This window comes from Amblyomma americanum, chromosome 1 (assembly GCF_052857255.1).
Source record: "Amblyomma americanum isolate KBUSLIRL-KWMA chromosome 1, ASM5285725v1, whole genome shotgun sequence".
In the NCBI taxonomy this organism is placed as follows: Eukaryota; Metazoa; Arthropoda; class Arachnida; order Ixodida; family Ixodidae; genus Amblyomma; species Amblyomma americanum.
The window spans coordinates 533,335,626-533,360,709 of record NC_135497.1 but is presented as its reverse complement, the minus strand read 5'-3'; the positions used below and the strand labels follow the sequence as shown (position 1 = coordinate 533,360,709).

Genomic DNA, 25,084 nt, shown 5'->3' with positions numbered 1-25,084 from the left:
GATGACTCTTACTAGTGCAATAGAGCTGCTCAACTACCTGAAAAAAGTGGTTGGATTCAGCTATGTTCTGACATCCTCGCTCAGCCGAGAGAAGATTGAGAATTTTTTCAGCATAGTAAGGATGTCGTCGGGCTCAATGCACACCCAACCACAGCAGTCTCTGCCCACAGTTAACTGCTTATCATTTAACAACCTCGCCTGCTGTGTTATAGGAGCCAATGTTCATGGGAGTTACTATCAGTTCTCTCCTCAGCGTTGAAGACCAAGAAAAAACTGCAAAACAGAAACTGGTGGACATTGTCAAATCTTGCACAGACAAGCCGGCACCTCCATCGGCTTCAGGAGAACCTGTGGACCATCCCTACACCGTGAGGAGGAGTGACTCTAGGCTTATATGCCACATTGCTGGTTTTGTGGCAAATAAGTGTGTATTGCCAACCAAGTGTCCGTCTTGCACCGACCGTCTTTTGCTCCCGGCACAGGAATAGTGCCGCTTAGCTGCAGCGGAATATATAAAGCACAACGACCGTGGTGGCTTGGTGTACCCCTCACTCGAACTGTTCAGGTTCATCACACGCTTAGAAGACGTCTTTACGAATTGCTTTAGCGCACGGAAACTGCACTGTGAAAGCATTATGGATGTTCTGCAGATGATTCATAAAGCTGCTCCACTAGAGGTTGGATGGAAAGACCTCGTAAATAGCCTAACAACGTGAATTGTTTTGTTTGGTTTAATGTCCCAAAGCAACTCACGCTATGAGGGATGCCGTAGTGAAGGGCTCCGAAAATTTCGAACACCTGGAGTTCTTTCACGTGCACTCACATCGCACAGTAGACGGGCCTCTAGACTTTCGGCTCCATCGAAATTCGACCCCCACGACCGGGAGCGAACCCGCGTCTTTTGGGTCAGCAGCCGAGCGCCATAACCACTGAGCCACCGCGGCGGCGATTCACAAATTGTAGGCTTTTATATCACCATGAGGCTTCTTTTTTTTTTTCTGAAAGAAGTCAACAAATCAAATCTCCCGAAGAAGCATAACTCCGCCAAGCACCTCAAGCTCAGCAGGCTGACCTAGGTGGAGGGTTTACTTATACAGATTGTAAGCATAAATGGATGTGCACAGACTGCGTCCTTGTGTTTCTTGCAACATAACCTTGCAAACACTCCTCCTATGCATGGTCTCTTAAACTAAAGCAGTTGTTCTGCCATTTGTTTGAAGTTTCCCTCTTTGCATTCTGCTTCAATGTTTGTGTTGGTTAATTTCTGCAGCTGATTCATATGGTGGCGTTAAGCTCTTGAGAATAAATTGCTTGTGCGGGCGTATTCCAAGACTCAGATTTGTTTATTCCATGGATGGATTCGATCTGCACTTTTATAATTGCATGAATTTACCATCTAACGTAGTACGTGTTTAGCTTCTTTTTGTCATACCATCCAGTTAGTTCTGTTGGGTGTTAATAATTTGCACAAGTTTTGAGATCTCCAATATCCTTGTGAAAAGATCTACCAAACTTCGGGAAGTGTGCAGTGTAACTACTAATTGGATAAAAGCAACTAAAACTGCCGCGCTATTGCAGAGCTTCAATTTCATTTTTAACGCGTTTATTACCGCAGCCACATTTCAGTGGTGGATACAGAGACACCAAGTTCGTTTCAGCGGGTGCTTTGTATCTACCGAATGCACTTTGCATTTAATTTCTTCGCTGTAACCAAAGAATTTGAAATAAACTCTTACAAACGGTAATTTTCAAGAAAAGCACTTGCGTGCGATAAGATCATACGAGCTCCTCCGTGAAACGCGAGGCATTCGCTACAGTAGTTTCGCCGCCTCGCTTAGAAGAGAGCTCGACCGCAGCGCCGCCGCTACTGCCGACGCTGCAAGGGTCGCCTGGAAAGTGGAACCTGCTGCACTGCCCCATCTAGGCCACTGCATTTCCAGGGAGCATCACTAGCTTATTGAAGAGCCGACACTGCTCATGCATACTTTTTCTCTAGCTGTTTCACGCATTTGATTTGACTGCCGGCCACGTTTTGCCAGTTTTTAATGCAGTGTTCGTCAGTCGTCATTTGTGCTCCGGGGTAAGCTTTCGGCACTCGTTCACAGCTACACTCAAGATGGCTGTCATTCTTTACGCCGAGGAAACAAACAACTGCGTGCCGGGCTGAAAGTTCGACGTTTCGGAACGGTGTGACAGCTGCAGCGAGGCAAAATTTTCAGCTGTTAGACGTGATGTTGTGGTGCAGTTGTTTGCGAAGTGTGGGATTTCTCTGGACGATGAGGTTAAGGCAGATTCACACTGGTGAGCTGCAAACGTCACGCGGCCGATTTCGGTCAATTAGCTATGGTTTCCGAAGCACTAGGAAAGAGGGGAGGGAGCGTAACAAATCAATTTAAACATGTCGCGTGAACTTTGTGAGTGGCCAGTGTGAAGCCGCCATAGCAATGTGCTGTGGGACCGCACAGCAATGACGACTGCACAAGCTTAGACGAGTAGCCCAATGACTAATACATTTTCATTTTGGAATGTACCCACGGGCACGCCTTTTCTTTTCCTGACATGTGATATGGGGGGTCCACTTACAATCTTATAAATACAGTGCGTGAGAAAATGCATCATATGCCCAACTTTCTCATAACTGGCATTTTGCTTTTTGGGGCCAGGGGAATAAGTTTCATTACAAAAGCAAACAGTACAGTGATTGCTGTGGGCATGTCGGCTATTGATTTTTACTCTCAATCATGTTTCCTACACCCTTAGACTGAGAACTCAGATGCATAACTAGAATACTCGCATAATGAACATGCTTGAAAAATTTATGGAAATTTGGGGGTCATTGTGCAGGGTAATATATTATTAAACATTTATATTATGAGGAAAAAATAGCTAGGATTTATCAATGCCTACTCATGCTCTCCAGATTGCAGGGCAGTGCATGTGTGGTCATTTGGGCTGAAAAGTGTAACTGCAATCTAACCTGCCTACAGCTTCATCCTTCTCCACAGACGGCTTGTGCTCATTTTGAGAAGTAGAAAAGCAAATTCACATCTTCAGGAGTCCTTTAAGGCATCGCATGGCTGACAAATGTATATATCCACAGAGTAAACATTTCCATAGTTTTACCAGTCGCATGTCGGTGGCTAGCAAAGCATAGAAACTTCTTGCATAATACTATTTTTACGAGTACTACTAACAATATTGTAACCCTTCTGCATTTCAAGGATCCGTATAACCAGGATTTTCATCCATTCAATACATAAAATTTTGAGGTGATCCAAGTCACACGAGTCTGCAAAACAAACATTCCACTTTTGTCAAATATACGTCACGCACTGAGTCAAGTGTCAGTGTGTAAGCTATTGGCAAGAATGTCCCAGCAGTACAGCGGATGCAAGTGCCTGTTGAAACATCTCCCTGCGCTGAGGACAAAGCTATACGTCTGATGATGCATACATGGAGCCACATCACTGCAGCATCAGTTACAGAAACAGCACTGCTGTCAAAGTTTGTTAAAATAACCTAGTTTTACTGCGTTTCTTCACCAAGGGACGCCGGTGTTGCAGCTGGTGCTTTACACTGCCGCACCACCCAGCTGGTCAGTTTTTAGCGCCCCTGCGCCCCAGAGCAAGCATGCTGGTGAAATGCTCAGCATCAACCTGCTAGTATCCTCCACAAGCTATGCAGTCTATTTTCCAGCGCCATTCCCTTCAAAACCGTCCGTGCAGCAGAGACAACAGTGGTGCAGAAGAATGCTTAACCTTAACCTTGCACAAGAGCGTGCCATACAGACATCCCCACACAGTGGTGCCCTCATCGCCGATCAAGCACAAAGCCACACCCTTCACAATGTTTTCCGGACTCTGCTGCAATCCTTCCCGATGCTTCAGGGTGGCAGCCCCAGCAGGCGGCACCTCCTTCAATCACTGCAGCTTCCTGACCAAGCTGGCAACGTAACCCTTGCTTTGAAGGAAGCCCCGGCACTTGACCAGCACTGAGTAGCGGGCCACCCATGGTGATGACCAGTGGCTGATGTCGTCGTCTACAACGTAGCCCTTGAGCAGGCGGGCCATGCCGTCATGGTCAAGCAAGACTGCAAGAGGAAGTGGACAATGCACTCATTCAAGCTGCTTCCTCCAAATGTGTCTACAACGTGCTTAATCAAAAAAACTGCCCAGTAATGAAACAGTGGTGTAGCCATTAATTAGAATGCACTTTTTGATGCAGTAGAACCCTGCTCTTACATTTTCAATAGATTGCAGAACAAAAAACATACCAACCAAGAAATGTAGAACTTATTATTTAAAAATTGTTTCTAAATTATAGGGTCCACACAGAGCTTTCAAATTCGACTCGAATACCCACAAAGACTACCCTACAGATCTGTTTCACTATGATATTATGCCCATTAAAATCATTCCAAAGCCCTTTTAAACAATACAATAAAGAAAAGTTGGGGAAACATGAAAGAGCTTCAAGCCATGAAAAGAAGAGTCGCCGAGAGCCCCGTGATCCTCTGATTGCTGCAAACTGGACCGCAAGCACCCGTGCGCTGGCGCCGATATCTAGCAAGGACAGAGGTCGGTGCCTCGCCTAGGTTTGCTGGTTGTCTCCTGCGGAGCACAAGGGCAGGCTGGTTCTAGCGTATACCAAGAGTGCCGATGCTGGGCGCGTACGCCCAGAAAAGCGCCCTTGGAGTTTGTGCTTTAAGCGCCCATTCCTCCGTTCCGCATCGTCGTTGGCGTTTTCAGCGCAAGCGGTTGTCCAATTAGAACAGCAAAATGCCACAGGAAGATCCCGAAGGGTGGCTAGCAGCGTGCCTCACAACCTGCTAGCAGTGGCGCGTGAAGAGCTGCGCTCAAACTTTGCATTACCGACTGTCGTGCTCATCAGTCAATTATTTTCATGCCTCACGGCCATCGTTTGGTTCAAGAAACTGAAACAGCACCAAGAAGATATTCAATTCTAAATTATTTAGCAGTCATAGGCTAATACCAAGTTGTGAACCATGTACAGCCGACGACCAAAAATTCGGACGCCCGATTTTTCGGACATGCTTGATTAGTCGGACTTTTTCGCGGCACCGCGACATGGCCGCCAATGTATAAGAGCGCCTAAAATTTCGGACGCACCGCAACTGACTGCTCGATTTTTCGGACCTCATTTGCACTCGCTGCCAGTACCCAAGCCACCATATGATGCGTACAGTGGGACCTCATTAATTCAAACTGCACGAGAGATCGAAAACTTGATAAAAGAAAACAAAATTCAAGCTTAAAGGGAGCCTCTTAACTTGCGATGCTGAAATTCTGCGCGAGTCAGCACATTGCGCCCGCGTGGTATCGAATTCGTACTGTTCTTGAATGTGATCCGCAGCACGAACTTGAACAGTAGTCAGAGTTCACGGAACTCATCTGTGCCGAATCTTTCGTCCTGAAAAGCCAGCAGCAAACCGTGCGAGAGGCGTATGGCTCCACGGAGACAGCGAGCGCGGGAGGAAATGGTGGTGCATTTCAAAGTGAGGTCAACGTACTCGCAACAAAATGCACGAAACCCTGACTTTTCTATCGCAAAACCGTAAACAACTGGCGTTTTGATGACAGGCAAGACGCCTCTCATTAAACGCAAGCTGCCGCAGAGTGACGTCGCTGGATACGATGCCGATATTGGCTCTGGTTGCTAGGCCTAATGACGAAGGCCAACGCCAATGGAGTGCTTGCTTCGGCTGTTTCTCGTTCCCAATTGTTCCGCCATCATCACGTTCTCGTTCCGGGCCTATCGTACTGTGGTCGCAGTGCAGTTTTCACAGCAGCGTGTTCGCTTTCTCATTTAGACTTTGTCCCAACCCGTGCGTTCATCGGCGACATGCCGAGGGCAGCACAGCCAGCGGCCGAGCTCGTGACAGCAGTCGCCGCCCGTCTGTGCACATGTCGCGCGGCAAAATTTAGTCATGAGGAGCTTTAGAATGTGTGCAACACAACTGACCCTTCCCTCCGGCATATTGATAATAAGTCATGATTTTTTCGGTGAAATTTGATTTTCCAGATTGGCTGAATTTCGGGTCATTTTCACGGTCCCAAGAGAGTGCTAAAAATCGGTCGTTGACTGTATTCTAAAGCGTAACACATTATTTGAAACAAGAAAATACGCAACTGAAATTAGGTTACACATAAGAGGGCAGCGCAAAAAACGGCACAGAACACAGAAAAAACACAGGACGGACGTGTTTCTGTGTTTCGAAAGGATTTCTGCTACATTGGGCACTTTTCTATGTCGAGTGCCCAAGCACAAGTCTGCCATTACATTAGTTAGCCTCACAGCCATAGGCACTTGTCATTCGAGGGTGCTGTCAATCAGCGCCCGTCCTGTGTTTCTGTATTTTTGCTGTGTTCTGTGCTGCGTTTTTTGCGCCTCCTTCTTACGTTTCAAGTATCAACACACTAGCCTAAACTCAAATTTTAGTTAAAATTAGGTGTCTATGGTCCTCTCAAGCTTTCTACTGAGCAGTGTTTAAGGATATTTCTGTTTGTGTAAGTAGTGTGCATGCATTACATGCATACTAAATGTATACTAGATGTGTTTCGCTACAGTAATACATAAATGCTTGTTAATTTGAAATTTATTGATCTGATAATTCCAACTATACGAGATTGTCCGTTCACGTTCCATTGGAGTTTATGTAAAACATAAACCGTTAAACAGAATGTGAATTGGTTCCGCCGCCAGGCCTGGGCCAATGGAGCAATGCACCTGCGAAGAAGGCTTTGGTGCTGCCTGATGTGGAGAGGGTATATCGAGGAAGAGTGAAACAAAGTTGGGGCTTGTGTTAGTGGCGGATGTCCGAGATTTGTAAGCCTGCTGCCTGCAGGCGCCGAGCTCAAAGGTATAAAAGGTATATGTTCGAGTAGTACTTTGGTTTGGGCTAATTGGTTTGTAGCTAGTGCTGATTCTAACCCTTTAAGGCGCTTTGCACACAACTGTGCACAAAGCAAACTTTCGGTTTTTTTCTGAGAGTGTGCTGCACCTAGCAATGATTGCATTGTTTCCGCCGGATTCAGCATTCTTCTTGCTGCAAAAAAGTTGCTTTTTTGCGCCATATAGTGAACACAGTCAATTATGTTTCACAAAGCCCTGAGCTGGGTAGCACATAGTTCGCCATTTTTATGCAGACAGTTTTCCGCAAGCGACAACAGTGATAACTACAAAAAATAGAGAAGAGATGGGCAGCCAAAGTGTTCAGGTATTTGTACAGTAAAAATGTGGATGCACTATGGAGGGAAAGGACTAAAAAGTTGACATATATGCAGGCAACAACAGAAAAAAGAAGTCCGCAAAACCGAGACTGCTAAGTAGAGGTCAAAAATTGCTGGCGGTTTAGCTCTAGTTAACCCTCGTTGAGAGCGAAAACCTGCATCTCCCTGGCTGCGTTTGTGATCGAGCGACTGGCGGTTTCCATAGATAGCCATACTGACGCACACACAGTAGTAGGAATTTTTTTTTATTGATTAAGCATCTTGCTTTCTTCGAAACAACGTTAAAGGCACTCACACAAGACAGTATATATTTAATATAGCGTCGCTGATATTTACAACTGTAATATTGCTCCTTGTGTGCGAAGATATGGAATCAAATCTGGTTCCAAACAACCCCACCCAAACCCAGCAGATAATGTCAGAAAACCAAATTGAAGAAAGAAATTGGCTTTTTGGGGAAAGGAAATGGCCCAATGTGAGACAGGCGTCACTTCCTTTTCTTAAAACAAACTTTCATTTTCTTTCGCTTGGGGCATCCACCCAGAAATGTGAGACAAGAGTAATTTCCTTCCCTTAAAACCAACTTTCATTTCACTTTCTTTCCCTTAGGGCACAGTTTGGTGTCCTCCCAGATATGTGAGTACTGCAGTACCAATGAGCTCTACATAAAAGAGAATTCCGTCGCTCAAGCTAATAGTATTTTGCGCTGTGCTCACGGAGAGATGAAGCAAAATTCGGACTGAATCTTGCTGCTCCATTTTAGGCAATAGTTTTTTTGCACCTCTGCGGTAAAAATATGTCGGAAACTAATTTCATGCTCATGCATGTGCCGCAGGATGACCTCAAGTCTGATTAGCAGAGAGTACCGGAACGTGCTACCGTTTACGCAGCATTGCAGCTGTGTATATATGCGGCTCGACCTACGGCAGGCTTACAGCAAACTTCTGCGGGCACACTGTCCATCACAGTGGATAGATAGAACCTGGATTGCTAAACGCGGCAGTCTACTCATTTATCAGAATTGCTGGGGCAGCTTTCCAAAAACGCTGAGTTTAAATGCGGATTCAAGGCTGCTTTCGCTAGTCATCTGAAGATAAAGCTGACTCTCTGAGATGCCCAAAAACAGCGAAACCTTGGCACGCTTGGCATCTTTTTTTTTGTGAGTGCGTATTTGTACTGCCACCAACCTGGGAGTCACGTCCAAAACACTACATTTATAATAAACTGCACATCTCCGACCAAAATTATAACTTTAACCCAACGTTTCGAAGCCGACTCGGCTCCTTCATCACGGGTGACTGAGGGCAGTAGCTAGCGTCTTTTAAGTATGGAGGGGAGGGGGGGTGAAAAGAAGGACAGCTGTGTCGCGCAAAGCGTGGGGGAGGGGTTTTAGGCTGTCAGTCACGCTGGCGCACTGCAGGGAGGTGCTGAATGGCGACTTTTTTTCGTTGCGTTGAAGAGCGAAGTCCCTGGGCATATACTGGGGGCAGGTTTCCTTTTGTGTGGTTGATATTGTTCGGGGAGATTTGGATATGCCAGGATTCCAGAAGGAGCCTCTTGTGGTAATTTGTTTCGGTTCCGAGGATGCGGGTCTCTTCAAAGTTGATTCTACGGTCAGAGTCCTCGGAATGTTTGGCTACTGGATTGCGCTCTCTTGCGAATTTGCGGACGTCGTTCTTCTGTTGCCGAATTCTTTCTTGGTTTCGCCGATGTAGCTTGCGTCGCAGTCGGCGCATGGAATTTGGTAGACAGTGCCTTGGGCTTTTTCTCTTGGCGGCCGGTCTTTGAGAACAGGTAGGCAAAGCGCAACAGTGTTTGTGGACTTGTGCGCAACCTGGAGACCCAATTTTTTCAGGATTCAATCGATGCTTTCGCTGACACCTCCGACATAAGGTAAAGTGACCATTGGTGAAGATGCTGTTCAGAAGAATTGAGACACACTGCAGCACAGAACTTGACAGAAAAAAAGAACAACGCATGATATTCAAAGAACTCATCATGAACGGCTACCCAAAAGACTTTATTCAAAAAACCATTCGACGTCAAAAACACAACATTCGTCAAGAAATCAACGCACAAAGACCAACGCCACCACCAAAATACGTCCTTTGACACGCCCCATGCCACCCCTTTTCCCTCGCAGAGCCATCTTGGTTTGCTGTCGCCGGTCGCCTACTACGCGCTGTGCGTGTGGTGTGGCCTCTGTGCGGCAGTGCAGCCAATGAAATAATGTAACAGAACTAGAAATCGGCACTATATACTTGTTTTGCTCATGGCAGTTACCATCTCTCCAATAACCGTATTTCACGCGTGATGCAGATGCTGCAACTGCATGGTGATCGACAAGTTATGGGTCTGTTGCTATCTTCAGTGCACCTGCTGCACTCAAAAGAGACAGTGGTTACTATGCTTTTCTTCTTAGTCATAATTTAGACTATTTGGGTCACAGAACTGTGAAGGATTAGGTTGCATTCGTTGTTCGAACGTAACGGCTGCTAACTAGGTCCCGCGTTTCTCGGGAAGCACGGATGATGAATTTCCAAATAACTATTTTTTGCGCAGTTAACATCCACTTCTTCAACATTCCATCAGATCTCTTTGCCTCACTATAGCACTAAATGTGCACAATTTCATGCATTAGCAGCACATTTCTCTTCCAAATGGTCCACCACCACAGCTGAGGACGCGTCTCAAAACAAATGTTGACATCTACCTGATTGGTTCCGTTTGGTGGCATGTTCATCACCAAAATCATGCAGACTGTTGCGTCTCTGTCTATGTAATGCTCAGTGGACTTAGCTGATGATATAGTGTGACGGCACCTCCCTATAGTACCTAAGTCACATTAGTCGAGACAAATTTTACCAGTAGGTTAAGTGCTTATAAAAGACAAAGAAACAAGCCAGGAGTAAATAATCACAACTGATTGATTCGCAAAGAAACCTGACACAATGATAATCACCTTTTTAAATCCCAGCGTTCCTGCCTTCGGAACTGGCCTACAGCCATTTCGATCTGATGTGGTTTAGAACTCAGCCGATCAATGACTATGAAAAAAAAAAGACTTCCTCCAAACCATCGTAGAGTGAGGGTGGGCAGACTGTTCTTGACACTCAAAGTGAACAAGAGAGAGGGAAGTCTCAGGGTGCTAGCTAACGTTTTGACAAGAGGACTTGTCTTCTTCTGGGCAAAGCGTTAATCAGTGGCGGGGTTTAAATAGGGTCTTCACTCTGAGGAGGAAGGCCCGGTAATGGGGACAGTCTTATGCCAAACCTTTCTTACAGACGTTACTCCAAACCAGCAAGATACTATTATTTCTTCTCATTGGTTTTAAAATGACCGCCATAACTCTTTTTGTGGAGGCACGCATTCAATCTTTATACAAAAGGTCACTCAGATCACACTTGGCCAAAATATTTGCTGACACGGAGTATATGTCAATTATGTTTACTGGCTGAAAGACAAGCCTTTCACGAGGCAAACTCATTATCGACACCTAAGATGCCGTCACCTGCCATTCAAAGACCCTCTCATATAGAAGCATTTCATGCCGTTTTTTTTAATGCATCCACATCCACACCCGTGCGCGAAAGATAAACAGCCCCTTGACCAGACATCAAGTGCGGGAATACACAAACGCAAATTGGGTATGGATTGCGGACCCCGTCCCTCGAGCAGAGCAACAACACCTAATTCTGTCCAAGAGCCCGACAACCCCAGGCAGCTCATTACTGCATCCGGGCAGTGCCTGCTAACACTCTCGGATAAGCTATAAAAGGGGAGTTGGAGGAAAAAAGGTCGCCTTCATTTCATGGAAACATCTGCTCCGGTCTTCCAGAGACACCAGCTTTGCCTCAACCTTGAGAGCCGTCGGTCCCAGCAACAAAATTGCTCGTCCCCGTTACTGTGAGCCAGAGATAAGGAAAAAAAAACATTGTGGAACATGCGGGCACATGCGCGAGGGATTTAAACTATACTGTGCATCACACAAAGGAAAGGGGCCCCTTTCCTTCACACTCTACAGTCTCTTTCGTTCCGGCAAGAGTGAAGGGGGGGAGCTGTGCTAGAGCACAAATAAAGTCCTCATTATTGATGGAAAAGTATTCTAAATTTAGGGTATGCAGGTCAATGAATTACATAGAAATGCTACAATCATTGTCCGAAGGTAACGGCTGTTCGCAAGGGATAAAGTTTCTCAGAAGATGAGGTGTGAAATATTCGGCACTTTTACGTAACTGACAAATCCACAACATGATCATTCTCTGGTACAACTCTATCTTGTTAGAGTACCAAATGTGTAATTTTCACTAAATAAGTGAAAAATTTCTTTTCAAAATGGTCCATTGCCGCACTGCGCTCAGTGCAGCCAAACGGGAAAGTAAAACCAAATTGGCAGCAACGAGAGTTGTGTCTCCACCCTGGAAAGCAGCGCTGGCCCATCAAGGAACCCTAGCAGGAGGTAAGTTGCGGCACCATCTGATCGGACGGGGCGTCCCTACAGAGCGATCACGTGACGTTTCTTATGACAAGAACTACTGTAGGAGAGTGTGGTGACCAGGTTGTGGTCCGGGCATGATCAAGTGCGATGCTTCTCGGCAACCAGTCCGTTGCCGCTCAGTCACAAAGGAAACATCCTCGCTAGCACCACTGCCACCAGGTTGAAGCTCTCGAAGCTTAACCGTTGGCTACAACTTGTCTTCCTTATTACTGATCCACTAATTACAACAATTGATTACCACTAATTACTGAAAAAAATGACTGAATTGCCTGAACCGTAACCATTAGAAAAACTAATCAGTCAGTTAAAAATTACAAGAAAATGTAACTGATTACAAGTAATCAATTACTTTTAACACATTACGTATAACTCTACAGGAGTCTGAATGAAATTATGACAGTTCTTTCTTGAAAGAAGGAGGAGGGTAGCAGTTCATGGTGCTGGAATTGTAAACCTAAGCGGTCAAGTCGAGCCCCGCGAGCAACATTTCAGTGCATAGTCATAAATCATCTGTGTGCAATACATGCACAGACTCATTTTGCAGTAAAACAACGATAACCTGGGGCTTGTTCATGGGAACAAATCGTCGTGATTTTCTGCTTGAAAATTCTTCCCACGGTTTGGGATTTTGGCAGCTGGTGATATCAGCGGCATGCAACTGGCTGTAATTTGGTGACAACGCCAAAGCTAGCAGATGACCAGGTCTGTACTCGAACATTCGTTTTGGAAGCAGCCAGTGCCAAGCTGTACCCGAACTGACGCTGCACGCTTACGGCACTGCCGCAGAACTTTGCTAAACTGGTGCAGCGAGAGAAGCCAATTTGAACAGACCTTAAGTCGCACTGTTGTACAAGATGCACCGACGAAAAATCCAAACATCAACACTGCTAATGAATTAAATGCCTAAGCATTCCTTTCGAACTTCAGTTATAATAAGTAACTGAAACGATTTCTTGTTTTAGGCAAAGCATCCGGTGAAGTGTACATTTATCAGCCAGTCGCAAATGTGGTCGCGGCGGCTGTGCTGAGTAATGTCAGTGCACATTAAAGAGCCCCGGGTAGTTAAAAATGAATTCAGGGCCCTCCACTACGGCACCTCTTTCTCTCTTCCTTCTTCATCCCTCCTCCCATGGCACGGTTTAGATGTCCACCAAGAGTGAGATGGATACTGCATCTGTCCTTTCCAATAACAAATTCAGTTGATTAAACAGATGTGCTACAGCAGGTTGTGAAAGCACATGACTAGGTCTTTCTTTCATCACGCACTACTGAGGGCCTGTAAATTTAGCTGTAACCTACCCTTATCATCACCTGAGCTAACGGGAGATAGTGCTGAGCCCGATATTCAGAAGGCAGTACGCCTTAAAGTGTTGACCAGTACGGCAAGATTTGCTGGCTGATAGCTTCTTTCTCAAAGTACAGTAGTGGCACGGGCTCTTGATGCTTCTTGTGAATTGCGTGCATAGCCAAAATCTAAACAGGAAAAAAAAAAATCTGCAGCGTACCAGAGAGGGTCTCGAACCTGGGAACTAATGAATGACACTCAACTTGCAATACTATGCCACATAGCCACTGCTCTTTGCAGCTTTGAACTCAACTGTTCAAAGAGACCCTCTTCTGCAACATTTTAATGCAGAATCTACAGCAGATTTTGATTGTATTCTGTATAGGTTTTGCACCTTTTCTTCCCTTGCTGCACAGCATTGCTTGTGAAGTAGTTTTTCACTCGCAAAAATGACTCAATTAACCAGCCCTATCCTGGGCGGTGGAAACTGAACCAGTATATTATGAGTATGTGTGCAGGGCAAGAAATGCTACAGCGTACATATGTACAGTACTCACGGATTGAAATAGGACATTCGAAGCCAAGCCTTGCAGTGCCACGCAGGCATGTGGTAAACCACAGGCCGGCTCGTTGGCGGCTGGAAGGAACAATTCTGCTTTGTAGATGTTCTCCCCCTCGCGCCATACCACAATGCACCACCTTGGTTCCATGAGCATCTACGGGCAGCGCTCCATGAAGCGACGGCCACGCGCTCCGAATGTCCTATTTCAATCCGTGAGTACTGTACATCAATGGCGATGAGTACAGAACATCAGAGGTAATTAAAACACCAGCATGCAATTTCCCAGGAATTATTAAGAAACTACAAGCTGAGTTATCCACCACAAACACCAGTCAAATTACTTCACCACAGTCAGGTTTTCGTTTTGCAGCCTCTGTAGGTGCACAGCATGCAATTTTATCTGCTCTCAACCTTATTACGAGGTTGAAAAAAAGCCTTATTTTTACGTCTATAGCATACTGCAAGACTGAAAAGGTATGCTCACGGCTTAGCACACTACCCCTGCCCAAGATCAATGTAATCAAAACATAAGTCTAGCAAATCAAGGCAGAAATCTCACCTTTGGGATCACTGTGAGTGAGAAGCTGAATGTTGTTGGCCTTGGCAAACTCCTGCATCTCTTGGGGGATGACACAGCACGAGTCCAGGTTCACCTGGTTCACACTTGGCTTCACCTGCACACAGCACGCATCATCTCATACAAGAGAAAGACATGTGCGATCCAACCGGTGGCAGTAGGCGAATACAGTCACCGACCGATTTTTCGGACTCAAAGGGACCCGGAAAATGGTCCGAATAATCGAACAGTCTGAAAAATCCTAGAAATACAAAAAAACCACTTTATTGAGATGAAATCGGCTTAAGAATGTCGCTGATTTTACCTCGTGACAAATTTCTCTTGCTGGCGATGATTTGCGCCTGTATTTGCGCCAAAGTTGTGCTTTCACTGTACACGCTAGACAGCAAGGTCACCGCATTTATTTATTTATTTATTTATTTATTTATTTTTTCCTCAAAGGTCCCTTTCGGGACATTACATGAGGGGTGGGGATAACACGGCAAAAAATATTATACATTAATGAAAAAATGGAGAAAAATTATGTTGATGAATAGGCTTCCTCGATAGTGGTCTTGAACAGTCGATGATTCATGATGGTGGCCACTTCGGCGGAGAGGTTATTCCAGTCACAGGCAGTTTTTAAGAAAAATGATTGCTGGAATGTGGTAGTATGTGCACGTTCAGGGTAAACAGCATTCGGGTGGTTATGGAATTTAGTTGGAATACTTCCCACGCTTCTTTGACGGACCCGGCGGGGCCATGTTGTCCACAACCCGAGTGTGCACCACACCGCTCGTCAAACACACGCAAAGATAAGGCACTTTTCGTTCAAAGCGGCGGAACCACCGGACGCAATCACAAAACGGCGAACGGATGTAACTTTGCGAAGACTGAGCGCCACTCGGTCGACGCGGTCAGAGGAACCCAAGTGACGAAACGACGAATGGCAAACGTATGAGACCCGCCGCGGTGGCTCAGTGGTTAGGGCGCTCGGCTACTGATCCGGAGTACCCGGGTTGGATCCTAACCGCGGTGGCCGCGTTTCGATGGAGGCGAAACGATAAGGCGCCCATGTGCTGTGCGATGTCAAAGATCCCCAGGTGGTCGAAATTATTCGGAGCCCTCCATTACGGCACCTCTTTCTTCCTTCCTTCTCTCAGTCCCTCCTTTATTCCTTCCGGCCGAGATGTGAGATAGCTCCTGCACAATTTCGTTCCCCCAACAACCAATTTTCAACGTATGGGACAAGCAATAACTGCCCGCAACAACGTCGATGACAAAAACAAGTTGACAGCGATGACAATCCGGCTGCCACCTCGAAGTGTCAGATCGCAGGGACCTCTACTGGCAACAATGAGGTACCGAATGTATGTCATCGAAATGATTTTACAACGACAGAAATTGATGACATTGTGGCACTGCTGGAGAGTGAGGCGGAGGGTGTAGATGTGCAATCATATGAAGACTTTGAACTCTGGGTAAAAAAAGGCAATAACTGCAGTAAAAGCTAGCCGGCCAATCCAGAAGTACTCCAGAAGACATAGACCTAAAGCATGGTGGGACGAAGAGGTGTCCAATGCCCTAAAGCAACGTAAAGTCCCCTGTAGAGAGCTTCGACATGCCACACCGCGGGGCACACCTGAAATAATAAATAGGCTGTGGGAGGCGTACATTGAAGCGAAAAAGCATATGGCCGCTTTGGTACAACAGAAGATGCTGGCAGTTAACAGAAAGCTCCTCCATGAAATCAAATCAGCTGGCAGAGATGGCCCAGCGAAATTCTGGCGATATATCCAAACACTTCAGCCAGTGGCTAAAGCTGACTCGGTGACCCTGTGAGAACCAACCACAGGGGAGGAGTACGTGGAAGCAGCCTGCCTGGGCTACATTGAAACACATATGGCCCACCAGTTCCAATCCCTGATAGGCCAGGATAGTGCAGCACTACCACCCGCAAGCCCACATGTCGGATCAGGATGTGACACAGTCACAGAGGGGGAGCTGAAGCGAGCACTGCGACACATGGCGGGAAACTCGGCAGCAGGGCTGGATGGCATACCTCCATTACTAATAAAAAAGATGGAGAAAAGAACACGGGAACAACTCAGGGACGCCTTGAACGATGTAATGACCACAGGCACTGTTCCGCCAGGGTGGCGGTGCTCAAGGATACGGCTGGTACTAAACAGAGGGGGAGACAAGACCCTCTTGAAAAGCTATAGACCCATTGCGGTAACATCTGCTTTGTATCGCTTGTTTTGCCACATTCTGCGAGCTCGCATACAGAGATGGGCGGAAGGTGCTCAAATTTTGGGCGAGCTGCAAAATGGCTTTCGACCCAATCGCCAACTGGAAGACAACCTTTTCGTTGTGACATCTTCAATTGAGATCGCCGCCAAAGAGAAGCGAGAGCTGGTACTGGGCTTTCTGGATTTAGCCCAGTCATACGACTCAGTGTAGCACAATCGACTGTGGGAGGTCCTGGAGGCACAGGCTATCCCGGAACCGCTACTACACTTGGTGAAGGCTTTATACACTGAGACCCAGGCGGTGATCCACTGGGGGGCCTCAACCACCAGGCCAATCAGCGTGTCTAGGGGACTGCGTCAGGGCTGCCCTATGTCGCCGATCCTGTTCATGTTGTTTATCTCGGGGATGGAGCAGCGCCTTGTGGAGAGCGGAGTTGGGTTCAGCCTCACCTACATGGAGGATGGCGCCACTCGTACTCGCAGGCTGCCAGCCCTCCTGTATGCAGACGATATAGTACTGCTTGCGGACAACACGGGAGATCTCCAGAGCCTCCTAGACATATGCTCATCTGAGGGCGATGGCCTCGGGCTCCGTTTCAACGCCAAGAAGTCTGCAGCAGTCAGGTTCCCGCCGGAGGCGTCCGAGGACAGTGGACAAGAGATCCAACCCCTGCATCTTCAGAACAACAGTGTCCTTTGGTTGCCGTCCTACAGATACCTGGGAATAGAAATCTCGGCGGGCCGCAACTATGTACAGGATTTCGAGAAGCAACTCCGGACGAAGGCCATCAGACGACGGGCTTTCCTGAGCTCACGCGCCTTATGGGCTTTCAACCGTTTTGAAGTCACCCGATCGTTATGGAAGGCAGTGGCAGTGCCAGGCCTTACCTTCGGCAACGCAGTCATCTGTTTATCCTCCGTGACTCGACAAGGTTTGGAGACGTGGCAGAAAGAGGTGGGACGAATGGCCATGGGAGCTCACGCCAGTGTGCCGAACGAGGCGGTACAGGGTGATCTGGGGTGGTCCTCCTTTGAGGCACGGGAAGCCGTAGCCAAATTGAGCTACGAGCGCCGTCTTAGCGAAATGCAGGATGGCCGCTGGGCGCGGGAAGTGGTCAAGTATGTCCACCTGAGGTGTGTCAACACCAAGTAGGCCCGTCGCACCAAGAGTCTGGCGGATAAATACGGAGTGGTACCCCCCCCCCCACTTCAAGTTTCCAACCCAACGGACGGCAAAAGATCCGAGAACAAGTGCGATGCGAGGAGCAGCGTCGTTGGCAGCAGACGGCCCGCGAGAAGCCAGCCCTGGCTGTTTACCAACAAGGGAGATCGAAGGTCGAAAAAGAGCCCCTATATGACAACACTCGGGGCAGTGGACTGTTGTGCGAAGCTAGGAGCGGTGTGCTTCGCACCCGATGTCTTCGAGCAAAGTACACGGAGGGTATGAGCACGATGTGTGAACTTTGCGGAGGTGCTGATGAGACCATCGAGCACATCGTGTTGGAATGTGCAGGCCTACACCCGTCGGCTTCGGATGCACAGGACAATTCATCAGTAGACCCCATGCCACCAAACGCGATCAGCGGATCCAACAGCCTCGGGGCACTAACGATGGCACTCAGTTTTCGCCGACCCGACGAGCCACCGCAATGGAAGCTGGTTGAGCGAACCAAGCGACGTTTGGAACATTGGTGGCGCACACGACACAGTCACGCTCCTTGAAGGCTCAGGGGACCAAAACGTGCCATGAGCGTGCGTTAGGTGTTTTTATTCTTTAATTTTTTTTACCTTCTTGGCTTGATCCGGTTTTTAGTACCGTTGATCTCCCGATACAAAGGGATAGCCAGTATCATCATCATCATCTCATCATCATGTCAAGCCAATCCAACTGCAGCGCAAGTCCACCTCAATCCAAGATGGCACCTTTTGCGCCGGCCAGGTGCAAGGGAGCTGGTTTCATGCCGTGTTCTCCTCATATATGGATGACCCTGCCCCAAACGAAAGCACACTCACGTCAGCCCATGAGTACAGGTCGCGCAGCTGCGTTGTGTCCAGGTCGCTGACGCCGACAGAGAGGGCCAGGCCCCGGCGGTAGAGGTGCTCAGCGGCCGCCCACAAGGGGCGCATCAGCTCAGTGCTCGACTTTGCACTCACTGGCGGGAAGGCCACGATCAGAGAGTCCAGCTCAGAGACAGCCAGCTCTTCAAGCACTAAAACAAAGGTCACAGCAGGGAAGTATTATGAGCATGGGGTAAAATTCAAAGAATTCGCCTGTTTTTAAAATTAAATAACAGATTTTTACGTGCTTCACTCAGGGCTGTGAGGCACGCCACACTGGAAGTTTCCATATTAATTTCCACCACCTGGTGTTTTTCAATGTGCAATGTCGTCATACAGTACATATGTAAACTGTTGCATTTGGTAAAACCTAGCGGTGACGGTAACCACAGCGGTAGCGGTGACCACAGCGGTGGCTTGGCGGTTTGAGCATCCTCCTCGCAAGCGGGAGGTGCAGGGTTCAATCCCCAGTACTGCAGACTACCCACCGGTGATACAATGGGTACAAGCTTTCCCCTGCCTGGTGCTTGGCTTCTTTGAAATAAGGGCCCCGAAATGCATTTTCAGTACATTGTTTTGCCTGTTGGTTGCATAGAATGAGTTATAGTGATGCTATTAGCACCGGTCGTACCGCGTATACTGCGGTTTTAAATATTTTATTTGGCTCGCAAAAACAAATTCATGGCGCTGACGGTGTCACCATACAGTGGCGGTTTTTAGCAGCGGATATGACATCACTTAGTGGGAGCTTGATGATTGGACAAAGAGTAAATATACTCCAAATTGTGTTAATAACTAGAGATACATTTCGTCAAGTTTTTGTGTTTTATATTACATTAACAAAACAAACTTGTCTGCCTTAGATAAAAGCACTGCAAAGAGAGTAAAACAAAAATACACCACCAAAGGCTCCGGCTACTTTTGGCATCGAAGGACTTTGCACCTTTCTGTAAACATCCTATGACCTAGCACTCAAAACTTATGGCTACTCACTATGTATCTGAGAGTGGCTTTGCCGAATCGATCCAATCGAGCCACTACACTCTATAAGCGTTCGTTTCGGCCCCAAGGAAAGATGCGTTCGTTTCACATTTAGCAGGCAGTGCGCATCATCAGCTTGCTGAGGATCACCGGGCGGCGGATCTGGCGCCATGTTCCCGTCAACAGCGAGCGCTCTTTGCTCGCTGTGACCAACCAGCGAGCTAGGAGCGACGGGCAATGGTAGGCTGTAAGCAGTAGCGGTACACTATGCTAAATGTGTCTGATATCTTGCGCAGGCTGTCACACCGTCGCAGTATCTCGCGCTCGAGTTCGGATCCATAAGTAGGGGAACGTCACTGATCACTGCTCCCTTCTGCGCCATCGACGTGACGAAGCATCGCTGGGTCAGCTGGGCATTCACATGGTTGTTGTAACTATGCAAACGGCGCTGCCAGCCTTGGCATGATCGAGTAACAGAGAACAGGCAACAATAGAGTGCAAACTTCCGCCACGTGCTCAGATAGGCTGTTTTGATTGGTCGCACTAAGTTTCGTCATAGGGAGAGTGAAATGGGAATGGGAAGCTGCGCGAAAATCGAGTTGACGGCAGCATTTTGTTTGCTTGTATTTTGAAATTTCTTCATTGAATAACTCCCGTTCCTATGCATCGATTCCCGTAATCCTTTTTGAGTCAGCATCTGTGTGACCTAAAGAATCCCTCTGAGGTGTAACCGGCATCCGTTCAAGCAGTGTTTTGCAGCCCCTTTAAAGTGAAATATTTGGGAAATGGGCCTCTGACCCATTTCCCAAGCATTCCCAGGCATCTTTTACTTCAGCGCTTGTCCTATGTTCTCCTGTCTCCCTTTCATCCTTGTTGCTTCACGCTGCCGCTTTCCATGATGATTCACTAACCAGCCTGCACCAAGATATTAATCTTTGACCCCACCTTGAGTAGAAGAAAACAAACCTTGTGCCATGGCACTCTGTGGCCACAGATGCCCTTGCACCACAAAAATTCATGATCATTATCATCAAAACCTACCGCTTCAATCTGCTTCCTGGCAAAAAATTAGCAGTGACTTAGCTCGGCTATGCCAGCAAATATATGTAGCGTGAGCTACGCTGAGCCGCTGAGCATCAATGGCCGCTGAGCAGCAATTTCGCTCTCCTTCTCCATGGCTATACCACATTGGCAAACACCTCGCTGTATGTATACCCCCCCCCGATACCTCTGCGCATGCGCAAAAAATGAGAGGCGCTATGAAGCCGCTCTGGTGCAGCGTCAGACTTGGCTACTGCGCAACATAGGCGCACAGCTGGGCACGCGCCGGCACCCTGTGCATCTGCCGTGACTATGACGGCACTCCTCTGGAATGCGCAGGCCGGCGAGGCGCGCGCGGCGGCGGCTCCGGCACGCCAGCTGTGCGCCGTGTGATGTCACTGCTCCTCGCGCATGCGCAGCACGACTCTCCAGGAGCCACGCGAAACTGCTCAGCCTTGGCCACTGTAGCTCACGCTACAAAATGTCTGCCATCAATGGCCATACCACAGCAGCAAGCAACCACATTTAGGCACACAACTGGGCCGTCAATTAAATTTCACTTTAAAACAGCAGAAAGAAAACAGCTTATGGCATCAGAGCCTTGATAAAAGCTATCAACTAGTCTCCCCTTTGTCGGGGTAATACATACAACACTCGTTATCTACAAGCCATACAAAATCAAGCAATTGGAGATAAAGCATGCAGCCCATGCAACACTTGACACTGGATTGTTTATTCTGAGCCAAAAACACAATAAAGTTCAGCAAATGTTTTAAACATTATCTTCGTGCACTTACATTCAAATCAATCAATGGTCTCCTCTCAATTTCCATTATTCCTAATCATTCCTCAAAAATAGCAACAACTTGCTTTAAGCAGAAATTTCATACTACTGCAAAGCAGACTACTTATTACTCAGAAATTTCACTCTGAAATTTGTTACAACCTGCTTTAAAAAAAAAACCCACACACATTTCGGAACAAGCTCATATCTTTTAGTTGATGGAACTCATCCCCTGTGACCATATCCATTGTACTGATTTTTCTTTTCCCAGCATGTTTGTTGTCCTCTGCCATTCATCAAATTCAAACGTGCACTGTTTCCGCTGGTTATATTGATCACTTTTTTACTTGCATGCATACGGCCAACCAATCAAATCCTGGTTTCAAACCAATTTCTCAGAGGTACTGTGATCACCATACTAATTCAGCTGTTCATGTTCTTATATTTGATTGCCTTCAGTCTCCCGCTGCTTAGTTTTTACTTCCACAAGGCATGACAGAAAGTCCTAAACTATGCGACCTCTATCTGCTGTTTTGCAAACACACAGGACAACCTTAATTATCATGCTCAGATTTGATGCCACGATAAGGTCAGTCCGGACAAGCATCATCAGAAGGGACTTTTCCAACAAGAATGCTTGACACCAGGCATACCTTTGTTTGTAGCTTTCTCCAGGGCTGTCTCATCGAAGCCACCCAGGAAGACCTTCACTGGAAAATAAAGGCCAAGGCATTATCGTAACTGCACCAAAGTTCTTTCCATTAAACATTAAAATATACATGTCTCACATAACTCAACTTGAAGAAGACAGAATCTCAAGCTCCCACAACATTAACATGCCACTGTATCTGCAATTAAAAAAAAAGAGCCCACAGCTAAAACTACAACAGATGGCTTTCTGCTGCACTTGAAAAGTGTACTTAAAAGGAACCCTAAAGGGGATTTGAAAGTTCCTAAATAGCTACAGCCGCCTAATAAAGCTGGGAGTCATGGCAGTTTGATTTAAAACCAGTTTCTTGTGACTCCTTAGCCTAGTGAACAATGCCAAGAACAAGCATGCCTCATAACTTGACGACTTTGCCACAAATGAAAACCTACATATGGAATGGTCCAGTCTTTTAAAAAAGGGTGTTTAAATGGACTAGTTGGTCCATACTTCAAGGTGGTTGCAGCAGAATTGGTAGCACAAAGACAAAGAAAAAGAACAGACAGGCATGAACAAAGCAGCACTGTGAACTGAAATCTTTATTGGAAATACAGCGCTTTTTATTTTGTCACCAATATCTCTACCTTTACCACAGACAAAAGACCTGAAGTGGATGCAAAAAAGAAACTTGCAAAGCTTCAGTACCTGCATGAACTGACCCACAATCACATGAAGATTGCCAAGAGGAACAGTGTCCGAATAGTAGTATGCTGAGCACCTAACAAGGCAAAAAGCACGTGTGCTTGAGTCAAGAGGAAAAAAAAAAACTGCAATGCCAGACCATAAACCGGACAAGATAAGCGAATGCTCTAAAAGAGTGCTGGAGAGTATCCCCCTGTCCTGTGGAAAACAAATAGGCCAAACAGGAAGATGCTCAAGCAATCGAACAAGACAGCACACATCATCACCATCAGGCACCCCTGGCAGCTGTCTAGCCTGGCTAGTAAGGAATACAAAAAGGCAAAAAGAACCAAGTGCGCACTTGAATCCCACTCCCCACCCCCCACAAACTGCATGAAGTGAAAGTGCATAAAAATGGCACTTGGTCGGCAGAATTGTTTTATGCCATATTTGCTTGGTGTACTTGCCTGCATCAATAAGAAAAATTGGCAGTGGCTTTACTTGGCTAACCCTGGAATTCAGCAAAAAGCAAAGATGCTTGCTAAGCGTCTCAGGCTTATCTATGGAAGCTCCGCTGCACGCTCGCAACAGCCGCTCTATAAATGTGGATTAGCTCAGCTAATCCAAGACATACAAAGTGAAAGCTGTTGGCATTCATTGTGTTCACTGGCATTGGTGGTGGTGTGTCACAAAGTTCATGCCTGCCCTGTCCAGCTTTGACCTTTGTTTACCAGAAACATGTCGCGGAGTGGTGTCGACGACTTTTTCCCCCTGCCCCGCGGGGGAACGGCATTCTCACCATAGCGCTGGAGGGGTCACTCAAAACTACTCCCCCTCCTAGCATTGTTGCCATACAGGTGGCAAGCGCTTGCACGTGTTGGGAACAGCAGGAGCGGATTGAATGCCCCGGCACTGTTCGCGGCCCCCAATGACTCCGCGTGGGATTAAGGCATTGTGCCGAATTCGTTCGACATTCCTTCATGTGTTTTTTTTTTCTTTTTGGGAGCTGCATTCCTCTGTGCGTGGCTCCTGAAGCGTCTTTTTTTTTCCCTGTTCTTTTTTTTTCATTCTTTGCCATGCGAAAGAGGCGACGGGAACGCCGCGCGCTGGCAGTTGGTCTAGAGATTTCGGTGCGTGCGGTCGTGAGTGAGGTCAGCCAGGGAAGTGGTCGGCAAGGAACCTAGGCGGAGATCTGATGCGTAGAGCGCGACGACGGTGGACCCAAAGACGTGAGGCCCAAGTTCGCCCGTATCCGCAAGCCCCCATCAGCCCCGCGACGAGCAACCGCAGCCCGACGCTCCCTGCGACCGGACCTTGCCACTCCACAGCTAAGCCATCGTTTCTCACCACTCACTTCAACTGTTTTTGTATTTTTGCTTTCTGTGTTTCTCGTTGTAATCCTTTGTACTGTATTTCCGTCTCGTAACATTTTTGTATACCAATCGCCCTGATGTTTCTTTCTTTGTATTAATTGTTGTGTTAACATGTTCAATTGGTGCTTGTGTTATTTGCGTCACGTCAGTGTACGGCGCTACCTTGTCGGGCATATTGTAATACTTGGTAGTTGTTTGCCTGATTAAATTAATTCGCTACAGAACTTGCCTACGCCTCATGTCTCCTGTCAACGACTAATCAGGTGTGGCCCCTATCGCCGGGCAGCAGTCGAATCACAATCTTTCGCACGCGGGGTAGAGAAGTTTGTCGCTCCTCCCCCTCCGAACTTACGGAGAGTGCAGTGGTGGGCAGGTTGGCCCGGTTAATTGTAACTTCGGCGCCAACCAACACCACAGCCGCCCACGATATCTTGACAAACTGGCATCCGCAACAGGACTTGATGACCACGATTGGCCGTGACCGCGAGGCATAGCGTTAATGTAATATCTCACGTACTGTCAGAACTGAGAACAAAGAAATGTTGATGCAACGGCAGAGTTAGAAAAAATAATTGCTCTTGGGAAGCAGCTAGTCTTCGAGGGGGTCACCCTCCAGGAATTCCTCAGAGATGAGCATGCGAAACAGCGCGAGCACATGAAAGAAGAAGAGCAGCGGCTGCTCGAGGAGGAAGAAAGGGACAAGGCGCGCTCCGCTCGTCGAATGCTCGAACTGAACGCTGAACTACAAATTCTCCACGCGAGAGGCAAGGGTGGCGGGAGCGCTGGTTCAGATTCCGCTTCGGTTCAAACCGAACCTACATCGCGTTTCACGGTCGTCAGTCCACATAAGCTAATGGCGCCGTTTAATGATAAAACGGACGACTTGGACGCCTACCTGACACGGTTCGAACAAGTCGCAGAGGCGCACAAGTGGCCGCGAGACCAGTGGGCTACTGCTCTTAGCACGTGCCTTGCGGGAGAGGCGTTGAGCGTTTCTGGCCGCATGCCGGAAGCGGATGCGGTAGACTATGACAAGGTCAAGCGAGCTCTTCTGCTTCGTTTCCGCTTGACGGAGGAGGGATTTCGACAGAAGTTCCGGACAGAAGCCCCCCACGAG

The 25,084-nt window shown here is 47.4% G+C and overlaps 1 protein-coding gene across 3 annotated transcripts in view; it reads right to left on the bottom strand.

The window, feature by feature from the left end:
• Positions 1–1,586: 1,586 nt before the first annotated feature.
• The window catches only part of Gclm (Glutamate-cysteine ligase modifier subunit), a 61,402-nt gene continuing 37,904 nt past the window's right edge, over positions 1,587–25,084 (bottom strand). For 2 of the 3 annotated variants that reach the window (XM_077650995.1, XM_077650996.1), the window contains 4 exons: positions 21,921–21,977; positions 18,417–18,613; positions 14,155–14,269; positions 1,587–4,090 (listed from right to left, as the gene is read on the bottom strand). In XM_077650995.1, coding sequence (XP_077507121.1) covers positions 3,921–4,090; positions 14,155–14,269; positions 18,417–18,613; positions 21,921–21,977 — 539 coding nt within the window. In that variant the 3' untranslated portion in view covers positions 1,587–3,920. Of the gene's footprint in view, positions 4,091–9,251; positions 11,155–14,154; positions 14,270–18,416; positions 18,614–21,920; positions 21,978–25,084 lie in introns of those variants that run through there. The other variant, XM_077650997.1, reaches the window with a different exon arrangement.